Consider the following 19,985-nt stretch of genomic DNA (forward strand, 5'->3'; position numbering starts at 1 on the left):
GTGAAATCCAGCCCCACACCAGCTCGCACAGGCAGCACGGTGCCGGATGGAGCCCCAGGCTGTGGGTCAGCCATGCCCCTAGCACCGCGGTACTGGACAGAGCCCCAGGCCATTGCATCCCTAGTGTTGCAGTGCTGGACAAAGCCCCCATGTCCCTAGTGCTGCGGTGCCAGAGGAAACCCCAAGTCCCTGCAGCCCTAGGGCCAGACGGAGCCCAGGCCCCAGTGCCGCATAATCTCACACCAACAGGCTGCATCAGTTGTCCAGCAGGGGTTAGGAAAGTGAGCTAAAGGCAGGCCCTGAAATCCCAAAGAGGGTGATGGATCCTGGCAGTGCCTGGTGCCTCCCAGCCACAGGTGCTGGGGCCCAGCTGGCTGGGTGAATACTGCTGGGAGGCAGCAGCAGGGGGTGGGCAGAGAACAGGGCTGGCACTGTTCTGGGGAAAGGGCCTCTGGGGGGTGGGGGTAGATGAGCAGGGAGTTGATTCCTCTTTCATCAGGGTGACCCCCCGAGCCTGCCCATGTGTGCTGGGACTGATGGTGCCCTGGGGCTGGAGCAATCGCACATGGGGCCTGCGCTGGTGTGCAGGGGCTGGCCTGGCTGGGAGCGACGGGGTAGAGTCCAGGCTGCAGGCAGGCTCCTGGGATGCCCTGACCTAGGCCTGCCGCCCAGGGCCCTTGCCTGCTGACAGCTGGCTCAGAGCTCAGCTGGAACCAGGCACTGGATGAGAGACGGGCTGCTGCAGCTGCCCTCTCCAGTGTGGCCAGCAATGCACACTGGGGATAGGGGTTTCAGCCAGGAGCCCATCACAGGTGCTGGGGAGGGTGGGGGACAGAGCCTAGCCCTATACCCAGGCTCGCTGCCAGCACAACAGCCCTCATGCCAGGCTGAGCAACAGAGCTGAGGCCCTCACAGCCCCCCTGCTAGGACACTGCCCTGCACGGCGCCAGGCCTGAGCGGGGGCTGCTGGCCACACAAGCCCAGGGGCTTGGCAGCGCCTGGGCCCAGGGACATGATGTGGGCGGGGATGACAAAGGGGCCTAGTGATTTGCTGTGCTTGTCAGGCCTGCCCTGGGCACGGGCTTCTCTGACCAGCCCGGCGGCAGGAAGAGCCACTGCAGGGGCAGTTACCCCTAGGGCCTCAGCGCTAAGATACAGGGCGCCAGCCTCTGGGGCGCCACTGCAAAGACTCCATTTCAGTGGTTTACTGGCGCTGCCCCAGAAGTGAATTGACGGATTGTACATTCCCGTAGCTCTCTCCTGAATGCCTGTGGCACACTCGTGAGCAAGGACCGTGTCATGGCTGTAGAGGCCTTGGCGACTCACTGGTAGTGCGTGTCAAACACAGGCTGAAACGGGGTTTTCTCCCAGGCAGGCGGGACGGCAGCCACCCACCTGTCTCCAGTGTAAATGGAGCATTAGGGACTGGACGTGTTCCTGCCACACAAATCAACAGGAACCCGGCTGCCCCTTGTCACAGGGTCACTGACCTTCGGGCGCCATCAGCAGAGCGCCATGTTGGGCCCAAGCATTTTGCCCTCTGTGCAGGTCCTGGCTGGGAGCCTGGCCAGCCACGCTGGACCAGCCTCTTGCAAAGTCTCATTGGTCAATCAGGTTTCAGGCGCCGCAGCGTTTGCGTGTAACCTTGTCTAGCTTTATTCGACACGCGGTAGCACTTAACGCTGCGACAGTTTGTTACTAAACGTGGTTTACGGTCACGATGAGCCATGGGGGTGCACTAATGAAAGGGGGGATACAGGTAGCAGGCTCAGTGTATTGGCTCTTTAAAGCAACGAAAAAACCCTTACTCCCGTGTGAGCGTGTGCAGTAAGGGGGCTGGCCACCGCCGGGAGCTGTTGCTGAGGAATTTGGGCGTTGGGGGGTTCACAGTTTAAGGCACGGTTTAGATTGGCAGAGCCCTGCAGCGTTTGCTGGACTGCAGCTGAGCAGTATTAAAACGCTGAGGCTGGTGGGGAGGGGAAGGGTGATGACGGCACGCACAAGGCGAGGCGCCCCAGCAGGGGATCTGCTACTGGCCATGCGCCTCCCCGTGACGCCAAGGGCGCTGGGCTGTGCACAGAGGGCAGCCCGTGGGCATGAGCAGCAGCACTGCCCATGAGGGCACAGGCTGCTGGGCGCCCCTCTCCGGCACACAAGCGTTATGGGTTAGAGCTGCCCCGCCCCAGTGGCCTCCGCTGCAGACCCAAGAGGAGCACAGGGCCGCAATGGGCCCACTAGCTCTGCGCTGGGCTGGAACGGGCTGCCAGATGCCCCCCCACACACACACTTACAGCCGCCTCTCCCCACCCCCAATCTGTTACAGTCAGCTGATGCGTGCCAGGCAGGAGGGCACAGCCCACCGGCCCCTCTCAGCCCAACCCAGTGATACGGCCCAGCCTCCCCGGGGAGCAAGCAGAGCCAGCCATGGTCCCGCTTGGCTCGACCCTCCCTGGCCGAATGCAGTATGGACCAGAGTTATGCCACAAGGCCCCAGGTTAGCACCAGGACTTTCCAGCCCTGTAGTACAGGGCAAGGCTGCTCTGTGGGCCATGCTGCAAAGCTATGGAGCCATGGGTGGGGAGGGCCTGGCTGGCCCTCCCCGTGCAGCCCTCGATTCAACACCAGAGGGGCAGATGCTTTGTGCAGAGGGGCCCTGGGGTGGAAGTGGCTGGCTAGGGCAGTTGCAGCTGCAGTGGCTGCACAAGTGCCATTCAGACAGTTGCTGAAAGCAGTGCATTGGTGGGGGGACACAGCGGGTGAAGTGGTCCAAGCCCCAGAGCCTGGAGTCAGGGGATTACACGGGACACTCAGCTGTCACTACAAAGCTGGAACACGGGACCCGTGAGGGCTGACACCAGAAGCCAAGAAAAGAGCCTCAATGGCTTGTCTTAGCAACCTCTCGGGTGTAGTCCCCGCCTCACGTTCTGGGAGGAGCCTAAGGTGAGCTTGGTACGCTTGGCACAGGTCACCCCGAATGAGTGTGTGTGCGCACAAGTGGCTATTGGGAAAACCCGGCCCAGTAACGGAGCCGGGTCACTCAAAGCAGCAGCCCTGGGGCCAGGCCTGGCGCTGGGATGGGCTCTCCGGGTTTGCGCCGTTCTGTCCTCAAAGGCAGCTCTTAACACTGGGGTTTGCCGGCACTGAGGCTGTGATGGGAGCGGAGGCATGGGCGGGAGTGGCAGCTCTGCCGGCAGCGGCAGTCTGGGGACCAAGGGTGGGCACAGCCCTGGCCTGTGCTCCGTGCTCTCTCAGCCGCACATTGACACTGCGAGGAAGGTGAGATGAGCTGGGGTGTGCACACAGGCCGCTCCCTCGGGTCTTGTCTCTCAGATGTGCACGCTGCCCGGCTCCGCGCTCCTCTCCTTCCCTGGTGCCTCCTCAGCAGGGCTGCTGAGCTCCTTGGCGAGCGTCGGCTCCGGCGGCACCTGGCGCCGGCGGTGCCGCACGGCCACGCACACCGCTGCCCCGAGGTACACCACTGCCAGCAGCGTGAAGTAGGCGAAGTACACGTAGAACTGGGGGGGAGAGAGAGCACACGACACCAGAGCCCCGGTTAACCCCACAGCCTGCCCCTCCTCAGTCAGCCAGCACTGCCCTGCCTTGCCGGCTGGCACCGAGGGGTTAACGGCAGCTGGGGGCAGAGCTGACCCCCCACCCCGCACTCTCCCCGATAACTGCGGTGTGATGGGGGGGGCCTGGAGGAGTGGCGTGTGCACAACCTACGGGAACAGGTGTAACTGGGCTGTTCCCCACTGGCTGCAGCTCTCGCTCACCAGCGCTGAGAACGGGAGCTGTGCCGCCCCTGGACACTGGGCCCAGCCCGGGGGCTGCCCTCTGCCTGCAAAGAACAGGGACAGCCTGTCAGCCAGCCGGGGGGGCTGAGGGTCAGTGACCCGGGCAGGTGAGAGCTGCTGGGGGACGGTGGATGGTCCCAGAAGGGAGCTGCAGGCATTTCCGGGGAAGGCTGCAGGCCAGAAGCGCAGCAGAGGGAGGCGCCTGGTGGCTTGACGCTGCAGGCGGAGGCAAGGAAGCAGCGGATGAGCTTCCTCCTGCCATCCCCGTGCAGGGCCGGCCTTATGAGTGGGCGACCGCCCAAGGAGCAGGGCACGCCTGGGGCGTGTGGGCAATAGGGGGGAGGCAGCAGGGGCCAGGGGCAACGGGGGGGATGTGTGGAGGCCAGGGGAGGCAGCAGGAGCCGGGGCACCAATATACAATTGCACCCAGGGTGCCATTTTCCCTAAGGCTGGCCCTGCCCCCCGCTGAAGGGCTGGACGCAGGGGAGCAGGGAGTGGGCTGAGGGCAGTGAGCGATGCTTTACTGGCCAGGACGAGAGGCTAGAGGGCAACCCCCGTCTTTGACCGCCGAGGCCTTGGCTCCTGCTGGGAAGAGCAGCGTTGCGCTCCAGCTGACGGCTGGGGTGGGTGGCCTGCCAGAAGGACACAAGAGGAGCCCGGATGCGGCAGAAGATGCTGGCGTGTGATATGGGGGGGTGTCATGTCATGGGATTTTAAGGACTACGTACACGGGACTGATAACTAGACCGTTTGGGGAGTCGTGTTTTGGAAAATTTGCACAAGGTTTTTGTAACACCCCAGCCCCAAGGAGGGGTTCTACTAAGGCAAGAGAGTCCTGAGAAGGAAACTGAGGCAGGCACACTAGTCATGCCATGGCCTGTCACAAGAGGGCACTCCCGGTGAGCAGTGGCTCTATGACAGGGACACTGTTAAACTGGCCCAAACAACCTTCACTTTGCCCCTGTCCAGCCACCAACCTCCCAACAGCCCCCTACTTGGAGGGTGTTATATTTTCCCAGCAGCCATTTCCCCAGTGAGTTGCTCCTAGGCACGTGTTCACTTCCCAGGGCTTGGGGAACCTGGCAGCCTTCAGGCTCAGCTCCCATGTGGGAAAGTGAGCAGCAGAGAGGCACAGACCTGGCTCCACGGGCAAAGCATGAGCCTCTCCCCGGCCGAGCCAGCCAGGGCGCTGGTGCCACTGCACACTGGGCTCGGGGCAGTTTCAAAGGCGTTGCTGGGGCTCTAGGGGTTTTTACAAATGGGGCATGCGGTGACGTTAACCTCAGACACAGCTGATTCAACCACTCCCCAAATGCCGCTGTGCGTACGCCAGCCCTGAATGCACCCTCGGGGGGGTGCAGCTGAGGTTGTAGCAGGCGCTTCCCTAACAATGGGGAAGGGGCAGGGAGGAAGCCAGGCTAGGGGCCCACTCGTTGTCAGGCGCTAACTTGGCCTGCCCGCCCAGGGGCTACACAGCAACACAGACCACTAGTCACGCCCCTGCCCTGCCCGCCCAGGGGCTACACAGCAACACAGACCACTAGTCACACCCCTGCCCTGCCCGCCCAGCCGCCCAGGGCTACAGCAACACAGCCCACTAGTCACACCCCTGCCCCACCGGCCCAGGGGCTACACAGCAACACAGACCACTAGTCACGCCCCTGCCCTGCCCGCCCAGGGGCTACACAGCAACACAGACCACTAGTCACACCCCTGCCCTGCCCGCCCAGGGGCAACACAGACCACTAGTCACACCCCTGCCCTGCCCGCCCAGGGGCTACACAGCAACACAGACCACTAGTCACACCCCTGCCCTGCCCGCCCAGGGGCTACACAGCAACACAGCCCACTAGTCACACCCCTGCCCTGCCCGCCCAGGGGCTACACAGCAACACAGACCACTAGTCACACCCCCTGCCCTGCCCGCCCAGGGGCTACACAGACCACTAGTCACACCCCCTGCCCTGCCCGCCCAGGGGCTACACAGCAACACAGCCCACTAGTCACACCCCCTGCCCGCCCAGGGGCAACACAGACCACTAGTCACACCCCTGCCCTGCCCGCCCAGGGGCTACACAGCAACACAGACCACTAGTCACGCCCCTGCCCTGCCCGCCCAGGGGCTACACAGCAACACAGACCACTAGTCACACCCCTGCCCTGCCCGCCCAGGGGCTACACAGCAACACAGACCACTAGTCATGCCCCTGCCCTGCCCGCCCAGGGGCTACACAGCAACACAGACCACTAGTCACCCCCCTGCCCTGCCCTGCCCGCCCAGGGGCTACACAGCAACACAGACCCCTAGTCATGCCCCTGCCCCACCCAGGGGGGCACAGCAACACAGACCACTAGTCATGCCCCTGCCCTGCCCGCCCAGGGGCTACACAGCAACACAGACCACTAGTCACCCCCCTGCCCTGCCCTGCCCGCCCAGGGGCTACACAGCAACACAGACCACTAGTCACGCCCCTGCCCTGCCCTGCTCGCCCAGGGGCTACAGAGCAACACAGACCACTAGTCACGCCCCTGCCCTGCCCGCCCAGGGGCTAGGTTCATGGCTGCTGGCGGTTTCCCTTATCCCGCCCAAACTGCCCTTCCACAGGCTTCTCGGCCTGGGCCAATCCGACCCACTCGGCCTCCCCACTGGCAGCCCAGGGGAAGCTGCGCAGCCCCCTTACCTGTGGATGCACCGAAAGGCCCAGGCCCCGCTTGTCTGATATGATCATGGTTATGATGGTCTTCAGGACGGTGGCGAAGAAGGTGTTCACGCCAAACACCAGGGCACAGAGCTCTTTGGAGAGGGAGGTGGCAATCTGGAAACTGCCAGCAAAGCGAGAAGAAAGAAGTCACTCAGCGTCTGCGTCTGGCTGACAGCGAACATGCAGCCAGCGCCACTAGCGCCCTGCCTGAACCCGCTGACCCCGGCCCGGCCGAGGGGCTCCGGCCCCACGTGCATGTAACACGCCCGGCTGCCTGTGCTCTGACAGCCGCTGAGCTGCAAGCCGGCTGGCTGTTCTCCCAGCCGAGCTGTGGGGTACAGAGCGGGGTAGCAGTTCCTGGCTGGGCCTGGGCGGCCCGTTGGGATCGCTATGAGAGGCACAGGGTGGAATTACCAAACGCCTGGTTACAGGAGCGCTGAAGGGGCCCTGGGTCTGAGAGGATGCGCTCACTCAGCACCTCCCAAAATCCCACCCCCAGGCCCTGAGGAACTACGCCCCACGCAGAGCCTGGCATGCCCACCTCCTGCCTTCGGCTGGCAGAGCCCAGCACTGCGTCTGACTGGGCGGTGCCTGTGGCACCCGTGGGCTTCTCTCTGCTGGCTCAGCCTTCGGGGCGGCAGACCTGCCCCCGCCACACCAGGGCGGTTTGAGCCCATCTAAGCCCTAGAGGCTGGGCTTAGGGGTGCTGCAGGCCTGGGGCTCCTGCAGGCGCCAGTTCCAGTGTGCGTTGGGCTGAAGGGAGTGTGCTGCTGTGCCCACACCCGTAAGGGGCTGGAGAAGGCAGATGCCATGCGAGCTGCCTCTGCGGCACTGCCAGCACAGCAGTGACCTGCACCGGCCTCAGGCCTGGACCGGCCAGGGGGCTGGGATGGACATCACTGGAAACGGTCCCACCTACAGTTCAGACAAACCCCACGCCACCCAGCCCCACTAGGCACTGCGCCGCCAGGGAGAGCGAGGGTCAGCAGGCCGCTGGATGTGGGCTGAGGTGCCCCACTGGAAAGCCCCAGCTGCACTGGCCCTGTCTCCCTGGTCGCCAATCCTTCACTGCAGCACACGTTCTCTGCACTCGCTGGGAAAGTGGCTGAGCCAGCATCCAGCTGCAGCCAGGACTATGCACCGTGTCCGTATTACTAGTGGGGGACCCAGCAGAGCGAGACCCCCCAACTCACATGGCTATGGGGACCAGGAACTGGTAGGAGCCCCGGAACAGGATGTAGGCCCCGTAGCAGAGCCAGATGTTGCTGGTGGTGCTCATCAGCAAGAGCAGCCCAGCCTGGAATGCTGTCACGGCGCCAATCACCAGCTCCGACCACAGCGCCCAGCGGATCTTCACGTAGCCTGCGGCGAAGGCAGTGATGGCGCCTGGGGAGACAAGGCGTCAGTGACTAACGGCTGCGGCAGGAGCCTGCCTGGTTGCCCTTGGCGACAGGAAGTAATCCAGGGCCACACGGAGATGGCAGCACCCAAGGAACAGATGCCTCTGTAAGCTCACCACTCACACCCCCATGTGCCCCAGCGAATGAGCACCAGTCCCAGGGCATTCACAGTCACTCTGCCATGGCACTGCCTGTTCCATGGGACACACCCATTTGGCAGGCACCAGCACTCCTGTGAGTGGGGCGCTGTGGGGAGTCTGGGGGCCGTGCTGAGGCACCTGCGGCCTGCCATGCAGCCATCTGTCACCTCCTTTCAGCCAGCCTACGAGCCCCTCAATGCCAAACAGCAGAGGATTCACTTCTCTGCCAGCAACTCCTCCAGGCCTGACAAACTCACTGCACCCAACACACTGCTCTCCTAAGGCAGATCCCAAAAGTATGCTGTGAGGGCTCAAACGAAAGTGCTGGCACACCGCTTGCTAAGGCCATCGTGAAATGCAGGTACTGACACTCGTAAAGGAAGCGTGTATATGTGCTGAAATCATGTTTTAAAGTCTGTACCAAACCCGGGCTTCTGCCAGACACAAGCATGGCTAGTCCCTGTCCCTGATGGACAGCAACGATGCCAGCCCCACTGCCATGTGACGTCAACAGGGTGACATGAAAGCAAGGGGGAGCTCACCCGAGGACAAGCAATGGGGAAGAGGAGCTGCCCTCCAGAAGGGGCATTTCCAAGGGTTACCCGCCTGTCAGAGGGCGGGAAAAGGACCCCTGGCTCATCCGGCACTCAGGATACCAGCGGGCCATGTGGGCTCGTGCTGCGGGGCAGTTGCTCGGGGTGAGAAGTTGCTGCAGACAAGGAGTTTAGCCTGACAGAGTGAAGTTTAGACTCTAAGAAGCGTGTTATCCCCTTTGTTTTACACATAACCTGGTGTTCTTGTCACCGTTACTCTTAGAGCTTAAGCTTCATAAATAAACGTGTGTGTGTTGTCACTCTGACGAGATCTGTGCTGGGTTGTTCTGAAGGCCTGACCCTGAGCTGTGCGCACACTGGCTCCTCGGGGACAGCTTACCTGCTCATTTCTGAGCGTGGCAGCGCCAGGGGCTGGATGCTGCAGGGAGCGTGTCAAGGACGCGGGGTTTGCTGTGTTTGTCACCAGCCTGCACAGAGGGGGTGAGGCTGCAGAGACCTGGCAGTCAGTGCTTGTCTGTGGCCACGGGCTGGAGGTTTCAGGGAGCAGAGCTACACAGGCGCAGACAAGACGCCTTCCTGCTCAGGGCAGGGGTGGTGAGGTCTCTCACAACCCGGGGCACCCTCGGGAACACCACACAGCCACCTCAGCCCCCTGCAGAGCCCAGATGGGTCCTATGGGGTGCAAGGCCCAAGTATCATGAGGGTAACAGGTGTGAGCTATTGCAAGCCCAGGAGTTTGAACTCAGAGAGAGTCCCTGGGAGGATGGTCAGTGGCTAGGGACGCTCCCTGGCTAAGTGCTTTCCCAACCTGCTGCTGCATGCACAGGCCCAGCTTTACCTCTGCACCCTCCAGAACCAACTGCGATCCAGCCCCAGAGCTCTGGCTGCCGCTGGAGCTGTGGGACTGACCCAGGGCATGCCCCACTTCCCGCTCACTACAGGCTGCTAAGCCACGCATTCTTCAGCTGAGTGCAACAGGGCAGACAGCTTCCGTGCTGCAAAATTCAACAGTGACAATGGAGGCTAAGCTCTCCCGTCTGGGGGCAGGCCCAGTGCAGGCAGATGCTCCGTGTGCTCCTGCACTCAGCCCATGGCTACATGGCAAAGCTGCACCCATGTAACAACAGGGGAGACGGCAAACTCGTTTAGTTAAATGGGAGTAAACCCTTTGTGTGGACACTGATTTGGGGTTAAACCAATTTGGGGCCTAGTTTACGTCAATGAGGGACAGATTTAAATGACTCTTAAACCCAAATTGGAGCATCTACACGGGTTGGCATCTCATTCGCTAAGCCATCTGACACTCTCGGTGCAGTTAAACTAGTGCCGCCTTGTGCTGCAGAGAAGACCTTTGCCCGGCTGGGACTCCTAGACCCTGCCCGCTCCCATTCCAGCAGGGGCCTGCCTTGCACAGAAATGCGCCGTGCTGGGCCATTTGCAAGGGCGTGCTTGCAGCGGCTTTGCAAGGGAGGCAGACTGCGAGCGGCGACTCGCATCCAGCTGGGAGCTAATCCCCTGTGCGGAGCAGCTTTTGTTTCAGAAAAGCCCAGCGAGGTCACATGCGGCGCATTCCTGGGGAATTAGTGCCTGGCTCAGGACATGCCAAGTGTGGGGCTCATGCCTTGTAATCCCCTTGGCCTCCAGAGCCCTTCCCTTGGTCTTCCTGCTGGGTAGCGCTACACGAGCCCACGGAGACCCCTTTGGACACCACGCAGCACAGGGGAGCAAGGGGGGACCCCCGGAGGCAGACAGGGCCGTGTACCGAGCAGCGTTGAGGCGGCGTCCACCCCGCCGTTGTAGACCTTGCGGTTGTCCGTGGTAGGGTAAATCTCATTCCACAGGAGCTGCACGTAATAGAGCATGAGATAGTAGCCGGCGGAGTTGAAGATCCACCAGAGGGACCAGAGCCGCAGCTGGGGCAGCTTGGCGATAGTGCCGAGCTCCCTCAGCATACGGAAGAGGGCCGAGCTGCGCCAGGGGGAGGGCGCGGGGGGCACTGGCTTGCCCTCGACCGGGTGCATCCTGTCCAGCTCTGAGGGGGGTGGGCCACCACTCTTGTTGAAGAAGAGGCTTCGCTTGGGCTGCTCCAGGAAGAGCGTCAGGACAAGCCCAAAGAGCATGAACCCCAGCGAAACGTAGTTGAGCGTCATGAAGGGCACCCCGCCCACGGTGACGCAGAGCTGCCCCAGCACCGAGCTGGTGAAGACCCCCATCAGCACGGCCGAGCGGGAGTAGCTGGCCATGCGCTGGTAGTGCGAGGGGGTGACCAGGGAGAAGATGTAGGAGGAGTACGCCACGCGGGCCGCCATGGTGATGCCGTAGAAGAACTCCATGAACTGCATGGCCAGGATAGTGGTGCCGAAGATCAGCAGCAGCCAGATGGAGATGTGGCTCAGGCTCTGCAGCACCAGCACCGGCTTGTAGCGCAGGTAATCCGTCAGCAGGAAGATGGGCACCAGGACGGCCATGTAGGAGTAGGACAGGATGGGAGTGATCTCGTTGGTCACCTGCAAGACACAGCAAACCAGTGGGAGCAGGAAATGGGCAAGCGCTGAGCCTCACGGCGCCACCCAAAGGCTGCAGAGCCAGGGACAGTAGGATGTGGGGCAGGCTGGTGCCGGCAATGCCTTCTGACTGGGGTGCTCAGCAGCTGCTGGGACCAGGCAGCCCAAGGTGCCTGGATACGGATCCTGGCACCTCGCTTTAGCCACCCATCACAACTTTCCTCTGTCCTTTTTCCAGCATTGCTCTAGCTCAGTGGTCCCCAAACTCTGGGGGGTGCAGAGAAACATCCAGGGGGGCATGGTGGGGCCCGGGCCAGCCCCCACAAAGAGACAGGGAGGGAGCACCACTCAGCCCCTCTGCCCCCAGCTCTGCCCCCGGCCCTCAGCCCCAGCCACGGCCCTGCTCCCACAGTGACTCGGCCATGGGCCCCTGCTTTCAGCTCCCGGCCACCGTGACTCCCCTCCGGGCCCGGGGTGGGGGTGCAGACACGTTCTATTACTGGGGGGGAGGGAGGGCACAAGAGGAAAAGTTTGGGCATCACTGCTCTAGTGACAGGACTGCACAAGCTGAGCCTTGGAAGCCAGTCTGCTCTGGAGCCCTGATGGCCAGGCACTTCAGCAAACTGTCGGAGTCAGAAACACCCCAAATTCCTCATCACCCAGCCAGGGCTTCCGGCATAGTAGCCAAGAGCTCTGCCAGGCGAGGGCCTGGGTGCAGGGGAATCTGGATGCACAGGGGCTTGTTGGGGGGCTCTGGGTGCAATGGTAATGGGACTCTGCAGGAGGGTCCAGGTGAAGGTGATTGGGGCTCAGCAGGGGGAGAGTCTGGGTGTGTGTGGGGGATAGAGGATCTGGGTGTTGGGGGCATCCAGATGCTGGGGAAGTGGGGTTCAGTGGGGTGGGGATCCAGGTGCAGGAGGAGTGGGGCTCATCGCGGGGGGGGTCTGAGTGCAGGGGGGGTGAGGCTCAGCAGGAGGGTCTGGGTATGAGGGGGTTTGGATGCACAGGGGTTGGGCAGATGGTGGAGCAGCTCGCTGTACAGGGATCCCTCCCCCTGCAGCTGAGGAGCGATAGCTGCAGGAAGCAGGAGGTGAGGGGGGAGTTTGCAGAGCTTCCTGCTCCTGTAGCCAGCGAGAAACCCGGGGGTGGGTCTGACCTGGCCCTGGATGCTGTGCAAGAGAAAAGGAAGTCCTGTCCTCCCCAGCCCAGCCAGGACAAGCAGCTGAGCCCAGCTCAGGGGAGGAGCCACCAGCCAGGTCTTCCCCCATCCCGCCTCCTCCCCAGAGTGATTTACCTCTCTGCCGGCTTCCCTGGGCACCCAAAACACACTGCTGGGGAGGGTCGCCTTTGCTTCCCCGTTAGAAAGTCGGCAGGGGACATAAATTCTGCACATGCACAGTGGCGCAGAACTCCCCCCGGCGCATAGACTCCATGAATGCTCCCACCGCCACTCATGAATCACGCAGAGAAAGAAACCAACCAGACTGCCCCAGCTCCCAGCCTTGTACCCCAGGAATATACCATCTTACTAACTGGTTCACCACCTCATCAATGGAGAGCGGATATACCCCAGCCTCTATAAACCTGAACAGATTTACCAACCACTTCAGGCAAACTCACTGGTAAAGATCAACAGTAAAACAAGTTTATTGACTATAAAAGATAGATTTTAAGTGATAGGCAAAAAGGTCAGAGTGGTTACCAAAAGAAAAGATAAGCCCGCAGCCTAAACTCTCAACCCTATTGGACTGGGCAATAGCTAGATTAAGCAGTTTTTCTCACCCTGCTGGATACTGCAGTTCATAGTACACAGGTATCACCCCTGAAACCTGGGCCAGTCCCCTCTGTTGGAGTCTTCAGTGTGCTCAGTATCCTTGTTGCTAGCTGCAGTGTAGGTGGGGGAAGGAGAAAGGGACCCCATGCTTGGCCTATGTTCTGTTTTATACCCTTAGTCCACATGCTTGGAGAACACAAGTCCAGGCATGTCTGGGGGGCATTGCTGAGTCCCCAGGCAAGGTTGAGCAATTCCCCTCGTGTGGCCTTATGCAGGCGAGTCATTGATTTGTAGCTCCCGTACTGGACAATGGCTGTTGATGGTTGTTTGGCACCTGCCCAGACATTCGTTACTTTTCTCGCTGTTGTCTCTGGGGTGATAATATCTGGCCGATTCCCCAACTTCCAGCCTGTTTTACTGACAACCATACGACACAATCACATAACTTCATATGCACTAATAGATAGAACAGTGACTTTTAGCAGCTCATAACCTTTCCCCTGAAGTCTTACAAGGCAGGCTTTAGATGCAAGATCACAATTATACAGAAAGAGAGATACGGGGGTTACAGGGTGCTCCCCCGAGCTAGAGAGTGTCACAGGAGCCTGTTGTCCCATAGCCAGCTGATGCTGCGCTTTGCCATAGAAGCATCTCCACTCCCTACCCAGGGCACATCCAAAGGGGGGATGATTCAGGCCCTGCTCCCTGCCAAACACGCCCCAGTTCAGGTGGCGAGTGGGCAGGATGGCCTGTGGTCAGCCTGGATCTGCAGCCCTACCCCCCAAGGCAGACATATTCACAAGCCTCTTTCAGTCAATAAAAGTACATGATGCAGTGGGAGCTGGGGAGGGCTTAGGCTGCACTTCTGGATGACCTTGCACCCAGGAACACCCCTCTACAGATCAGGTTACTGAGTGTGGTGGGGTCCCTTTCAAATGGCGACGACTGGCCAGCACCGAGCAGCGCAGGGGGGAGCAGCAGGTTTATTCCAGCACAGCCTGTCTGTGAAAGCCAGGGGCAAACACTGGCTCTCAGAGGTTCTGCTGGAGCCAGCGGGAAAATGTGTGACGCATGCAAAACCGTGTCTCCTTTTGTACGGGGAGATCTTGGCGGACTAGCAAAATGCTGGGATCACTACCATTAACTGGAATATTGGTTAGCATCCTTATTGCCAAAAGCAGCTAAATCAGTAGATTTTAGCAGGCCTCTGCAACAGCCTTAGCACAGCTGAGCAAGCAGCTGAGGGGAGGGGGGGGAGCCACTGTCCTTCCTGGTAAGAGCTCTGGTGAAATTGCTGAGGTCCGTGTTTTAGAAAAACAGGAACATTATCTATATCTGCCCCCTGGGATGTGTTTGTCAGGGCCCTCAAGACATGCGGACTCTGCAGAAACATCTAACTAATGGTTTGAGAAAACTTCATTGAAACTTTGAAACTGTTTAACAAGGTTTTTTATTGACATGTTGTTACGCTAAGCCAAACAAACAAGGAGAGGAAGTATGGGGTCGGTGGACTCCTCAGGAGCACATCGTGGGCACTTCGCAGGATCCCCAACGACAGGCGAAAGACTGGCCAATCGGCGGCCAATCGTCCTTATACCACTAGGAGCCAGCTCCAGACTTCGGTGATTATTGATTTTGGGGGTGTTTTACTAACCTGTTGCAGACGTGTGGAAGTGAAGCGAAAGCGCTCCGGTACTGTGCCGTTGTGCCAGCCATCTATCGGTCGGACGGCCGTGTCTCCAGCGAGTTATTTCCTGCACCGCCTCGCCAAGAATAACAGTTACCAAGAGCTTTGGGTTCTTAGAATCGCGGTAACAGTTTGGGCCCTACACACAGCAGCATGCCGCTCACAGCAGCCTCATTATTGAGGCCAAGCCTCTTAATAAAATCCTGGGTCCCGTATCTCAGTGAATTCAACAGCCTACTTTGTGCTAAGCCCCGGGCTGACGCCTTTGCCTGGAACTCAGCATTCCTTTGCATGAAAATCATCAGCGTGGAGCTCCCAGCCTGGCCCCCGCACAGGCATGCTAGCACAGAGCCTAAGTCCTCTCCCATGCAAAGCCCACGTTCCTGCCGGCGGTGCAGAGAGCTCCACAGCACGGGAATGCCTGGCACCCCCCATTGCTTCCCAGCTCCTCTGCAGGTCAGAGACTGCCTCAGGGCAAGGACCGCCATGCCAGAGCCCGGTGTGTACACACAGCACTGTCCGTGGGGGAGGCCGGGGCTGGTGAGATTGGGGGGGGAAGGACTCACAGCCATGGGAGAAGAGAGCAATCTTGAGGCAAAAGCACCGTACGTGTCCACCAGGCCACCCCACTGAAGGAGTGACTGCCAGGCCTGAGTGTGACAGAGCCCGTTTCTGCTGCTGGCACTGGTGCGTGTGCAGGGAGCTCAGTGCTGGGCTGACAGCCCGGGACACAGTGCTGCGCCGACGGGGCTAAGCTCTGCGACTCTGAGGCTTGCCAGGGGAACGTGAAGAGTTGCCATTGGTATTTTAAGCAGTGTAAAGTCTCCCCCTCTCCCAGAGGCCAGGAGGGAGCTGGGTGGCCTGCTCCAACGCTGGAGAGATGGGGTGACAGCTGGGAGAGGGAGAGCAAGGCAGCCTGCAGAGGCAGTCCAGGGAGGCAGAAGCACCCTAGTACAGAGGGGAAGCGCAGGCCAGGTGCACAGCAGCTGCCATTCTGCTCTCAGGGCTCAGGCTTCCTGGCCCATGTGAAGATCTCTATTAGCTGCAAACAGACTCTGCATGTGCCCACACACACACACACACTCTTCAGCCACCCCTTTGTCTCCCCTCATCTTCGTAGCGGTGGCAGCAGATTCTAGGGGACGGCCATGGGGCCCGTTGGTTCGGGTTTGCATTCGGACGCAGTGGCCTCGCTGCCTGATCTCCCTGCACAACTCCACGAGGGTGCATTGGCTTCTGGGTAATCACCAGCAAAGAGGAGGAGCGCAGCAGAGCTAGGACCCAGGGCAGCGGCAGGCAGGCAAGCTTCAACTCCAGAGCTTAGAGAGAAAGGCAAAGGGTTCCCCTAACCGGCACAGACTCAGAAAAAGGGCCTAGAACGGGGCCTCGCCAGCTCTGCCAGTGCCCGTGTTAGCACAGGTCCCTCACAGCTTCCTGCCCGGGCCCAAACCCCGCAGTAACACGGATGTGTGCACTGGGAGGGACCTTTGGAAAATCTGCCCTCTGTGTCTCGGTATCTCAATGCCCCCCTATAAAACTGAGCCCGCCCCTCCCTGCATGCATGTACAACTCCTAGCACAACACGGCCTGCTCTCCTTCAGGCCTCAGGCACTGCTCTAGCACAACAAACAATAGAGGGGGCTCTGGCTAGTGTGCTCATCCAGCCATTCCCAAGCTGCTTGCCTAGGCCAGTAACTGAGCAGCCAGCGTGGGGCTGGCATGGGGAAGCCTGGCCTGGAGGAAGGCAGAGAACAGAGGTGCGTGTGACTTTACCAGGACACAGTGAAGACCGCAGCCACGGGTGCTCTCCAGCCAAGCTGCTCCAGCTCCACCGTGTCTTCTACTGCAGCAGAGGGCTGGGCGTTACCCATCCAGTGAGAGCCCAAAGAGGCCCAGCGGCTGCATGCTGGGATACTCCCCAGAAAAGAACCTTACTACCAGTGGCAAAAGCCTTGTGGATGGGGGGGAAGCGGTAGATGTGGTATACCTTGACTTTAGAAAGGCTTCCGATACTGTCTTGCATGACCTTCTCATAAACAAACTAGGGAAATGCAACCTAGATGGAGCTACAATAAGGTGGGTGCATAACTGGCTGGAAAACCATTCCCAGAGAGTAGTTATCTGTGACTCACAGTCATGCTGGAAGGGCATAATGAGTGGGGTCCCGCAGGGATCAGTTCTGGGTCCGGTTCTGTTCAATATTTTCATCAATGATTTAGATAATGGCATAGAGAGTACACTTATAAAGATTGCGGATGATACCAAGCTGGGAGGGGTTGCAAGTGTTTTGGAGGATAGGATTAAAATTCAAAATGATCTGGAGAAATAGGCTGAAGAAAACAGGATGAAATTTAATAAGGACAAATGCAAAGTACTTCATTTAGGAAGGAACAATCAGTTGCACACATACAAACTGGGAACTGACTGCCTAGGAAGGAGCACTGCGGAAAGGAATCTGGGGGTCACAGTGAATCACAACCTAAATATGAGTCAGCAGTGTAACAATGTTGCCAAAAGAGGAACATCCTTGTGGGATGTTAGCAGGAGTGTTGTAAGCAAGACACGAGAAGTAATTATTCCGCTCTACGCCGTGCTGATTAGGCCTCAAGCGGAGTACAGTAACTCCTCGCTTAACCCTGTCGTTCTGTTCCTGAAAAACGCGACTTTAAGCGAAACAATGTTAAGTGAATCCAATTTCCCCAGAAGAATTAATGTAAATAAGGGGGAATTAGGTTCCAGGAAATTTTTTTTCACCAGCCAAAAAACTATATATATTACTATACACACAGTATACATTTTAAACAAACACTTTAATCCTGTTTACAGCTATGATGATTGTGGAGCTTGGCTGAGGTGGTGAAGTTAGAGGGTGGAAGAGGGAGGGATATTTCCCAGGGAATGCCTTGCTGCTAAATGATGAACTAGCACTTGTCTGAGCCCTGAAGTGTTAACACATTGTTGTTAATGTAGCCTCTCACTCAAGGCAGCACGAACATGAGGGAAGGGAGACAGCATAGCAGACAGAGACAGACACACACCTTGTGTGTGGGAGAGAGAGAGAAATGCACACTGTCCCTTTAAGTAAGCTGACCCACTCTTAAGTGCGTTGTCTTTTTAAGTGGATCAGGAAGTTGAGACAAGAGCTGCTGCCCCAGGATCTCTGTCTCTCCTTCGGTGTCCCCTCCCTACGCTATATGGAGAAGGGGTAAGCGGGGTGCAGGAGCAGGGACACACCCTGACATTAGCCCCCTGCACAGCAAGCAGGAGGCTCCAAGGCAGAGGGCAGGAGCAGCACATGGCATTGGAGGGAGGGACAACTGAACTGCCAATTGATAGCCGGCTGGGCGGCTGCTGCACAGGGAACTTAGAGGAGCGGGCAGCTGATGGGGGGCTGCCGGTCCACCCTGGTTACAAGCCCCCACCTGCCAGCTGCAACGGGCTGCTCTTCCTGCAAGCAGTGGACAAAGCAGGCGGCTGCCAAACGACATTAGAAGGGAGCAATGCACAACTTTAAACGAGCATGTTCCCTAATTGATCAGCAATGTAACAATGAAACAACATTAACCAGGACAACTTTAAGTGAGGAGTTACTGTATTGTGTCCAGCTCTGGATGCCACTTTTCAGGAAAGATGTGGACAAATTGGAGAAAGTCCAGAGAAGAGCAACAAAAATGATTAAAGGTCTAGAAAACATGAGCTATGAGGGAAGATTGAAAAACTGGGTTTGTTTAGTCTGGAAAGAGAAGACTGAGGCCTGGTCTACACTACGGGGGCGGGGGGGGGGGTCGAACTAAGGTACGCGACTTCAGCTACGCGAATAGCGTAGCTGAAGTCGAACAACCTTAGTTCGACTGACTTACCCGTCCAGACGCGGCGGGGTCGAACTCCGCAGCTCCAAGGTCGACTCCGCCACCGCCGTTCGCGGTGGTGGAGTTCCAGAGTCGACCGGAGCGCGTGGAGAGTTCGAACTATTGCGTCTTGATTAGACGCGATAGTTCGAACTCCGAGAAGTCGAACTCACCACGTCGACCCGCACGGTAAGTATGGACCTACCCTGAGAGGGGACATGATAACAGTTTTCAAGTACATAAAAGGTTGTTACAAGGAGGAGGGAGAAGAATTATTGTTCTTAACCTCTGAGGACAGGACAAGAAGCAATGGGCTTAAATTACAGCAAGGGAGGTTTAGGTTGGACATTAGAAAAAAATTCCTAACTGTCAGGGTGGTTAAGCACTGGAACAAATTGCCTAGGGACGTTGTTGAATCTCCATCATTGGGGATTTTTAAGAGCAGGTTGGACAAACACCTGTCCGGGATGGTCTGATTAAACTTGCTCCTGCCATGAGCGCAGGGGACTGGATTAGATGACTTCTCAATGTCCCTTCCACTCCTACGACTCTACAATTCTATGACTGCAGCCCCACAAAGCTCCAGTCATTTAGAAAACCACTTTGGACACCTCACAGGGACGCCAGCAGCCACCGTCCCAGCAAGTCAGTGCAGGCACAAGAGGACGCAGCCCTCTAGTCACCAGAGTGGAGAGTTGCTGGACAGCGTTACCAACGAGAGTGCCCAGAGGTCATCTCCCCTCCCGACTACCACCAGCAGGAAGGTGCAGGCAGCAGGGTAAGGGAGACTCCCTGTCCTCAGAAAGACTGGATGCCCCCGTCCTGCTTCCCCACACTTCTGAGCAGTCATGGCCTGATAACTGTGCAGAGTTCCCAGCCGAGCTGCTCCCTGCCCTCTGAGCAGGCCCTGCCCAGGATGGGGAGTGAGCCAGAGAGAGCAGCAATCCAGTCCTCAGCCCACGAGGCCAACAGCACAGCCCCCTTGCCTCCCATCCCTAGTCCTGCCCCTCGTGCTGCCATGAGTGGATCCTGCAAAGCACTCTGGGGTGTGGCTCATACGGAAGACGCAGTCCAAACTAAAAGTGTATCCATCGATTTTCAGGCAGCCGAGACCAGTAGATCAGCTCGGCTGGACTCCTGTAGTCACCAGCATTACACCTACCCCGCAGTACTGTTAGTGTAATCCCTGAGAGCTAGGGCAAATGCACTGACCAGCAGGGCAGTGTTCACCAGCCCTATGGCCAGTGCATCAATCAGACAGGAGTGAGAGGCCTGCTTCTACGGAGCTCTGCTGGTGCCCTCTCTGGCGAGGCTCTGCACATGCATTGGGCACAGAAAGGTTTTAACTAAAACAGGCACATTTTAAAAGCCGTTTGTAAACATGTTTCTTTCTGAATAAGCTCCTTGTTTTTCCTCCTCCCTCAGCACATACCCAAACTGCTCTCACAGGAAGCCACAGCTGATGGCTCTGACATTTGACCCCTTGGGAAGCGAGGCAGAAAGGAGGTCGTGCTGCGTGAGAAGAGTACAGAGCTAGTCCATGCTGTGTTCTGCACCAGCCCTCAACACACTGTAACCCCCA

General features: G+C 58.8%; 1 protein-coding gene across 1 annotated transcript in view; it reads right to left on the bottom strand.

Moving 5' to 3' along the window:
* Positions 1-1,062: 1,062 nt before the first annotated feature.
* The window catches only part of SLC19A1 (solute carrier family 19 member 1), a 38,410-nt gene continuing 19,487 nt past the window's right edge, over positions 1,063-19,985 (bottom strand). Inside the window, exons 3-6 of the mRNA XM_039495420.1 lie at positions 10,353-11,097; positions 7,690-7,882; positions 6,476-6,617; positions 1,063-3,515 (exon numbers count right to left, since the gene is read on the bottom strand). Of these exons, the coding sequence (XP_039351354.1) occupies positions 3,327-3,515; positions 6,476-6,617; positions 7,690-7,882; positions 10,353-11,097 (1,269 nt within the window). The 3' untranslated portion in view covers positions 1,063-3,326. The remainder of the gene's footprint in view (positions 3,516-6,475; positions 6,618-7,689; positions 7,883-10,352; positions 11,098-19,985) is intronic.

This window comes from Mauremys reevesii, linkage group 11, assembly GCF_016161935.1.
Source record: "Mauremys reevesii isolate NIE-2019 linkage group 11, ASM1616193v1, whole genome shotgun sequence".
Classification (NCBI taxonomy): Eukaryota; Metazoa; Chordata; order Testudines; family Geoemydidae; genus Mauremys; species Mauremys reevesii.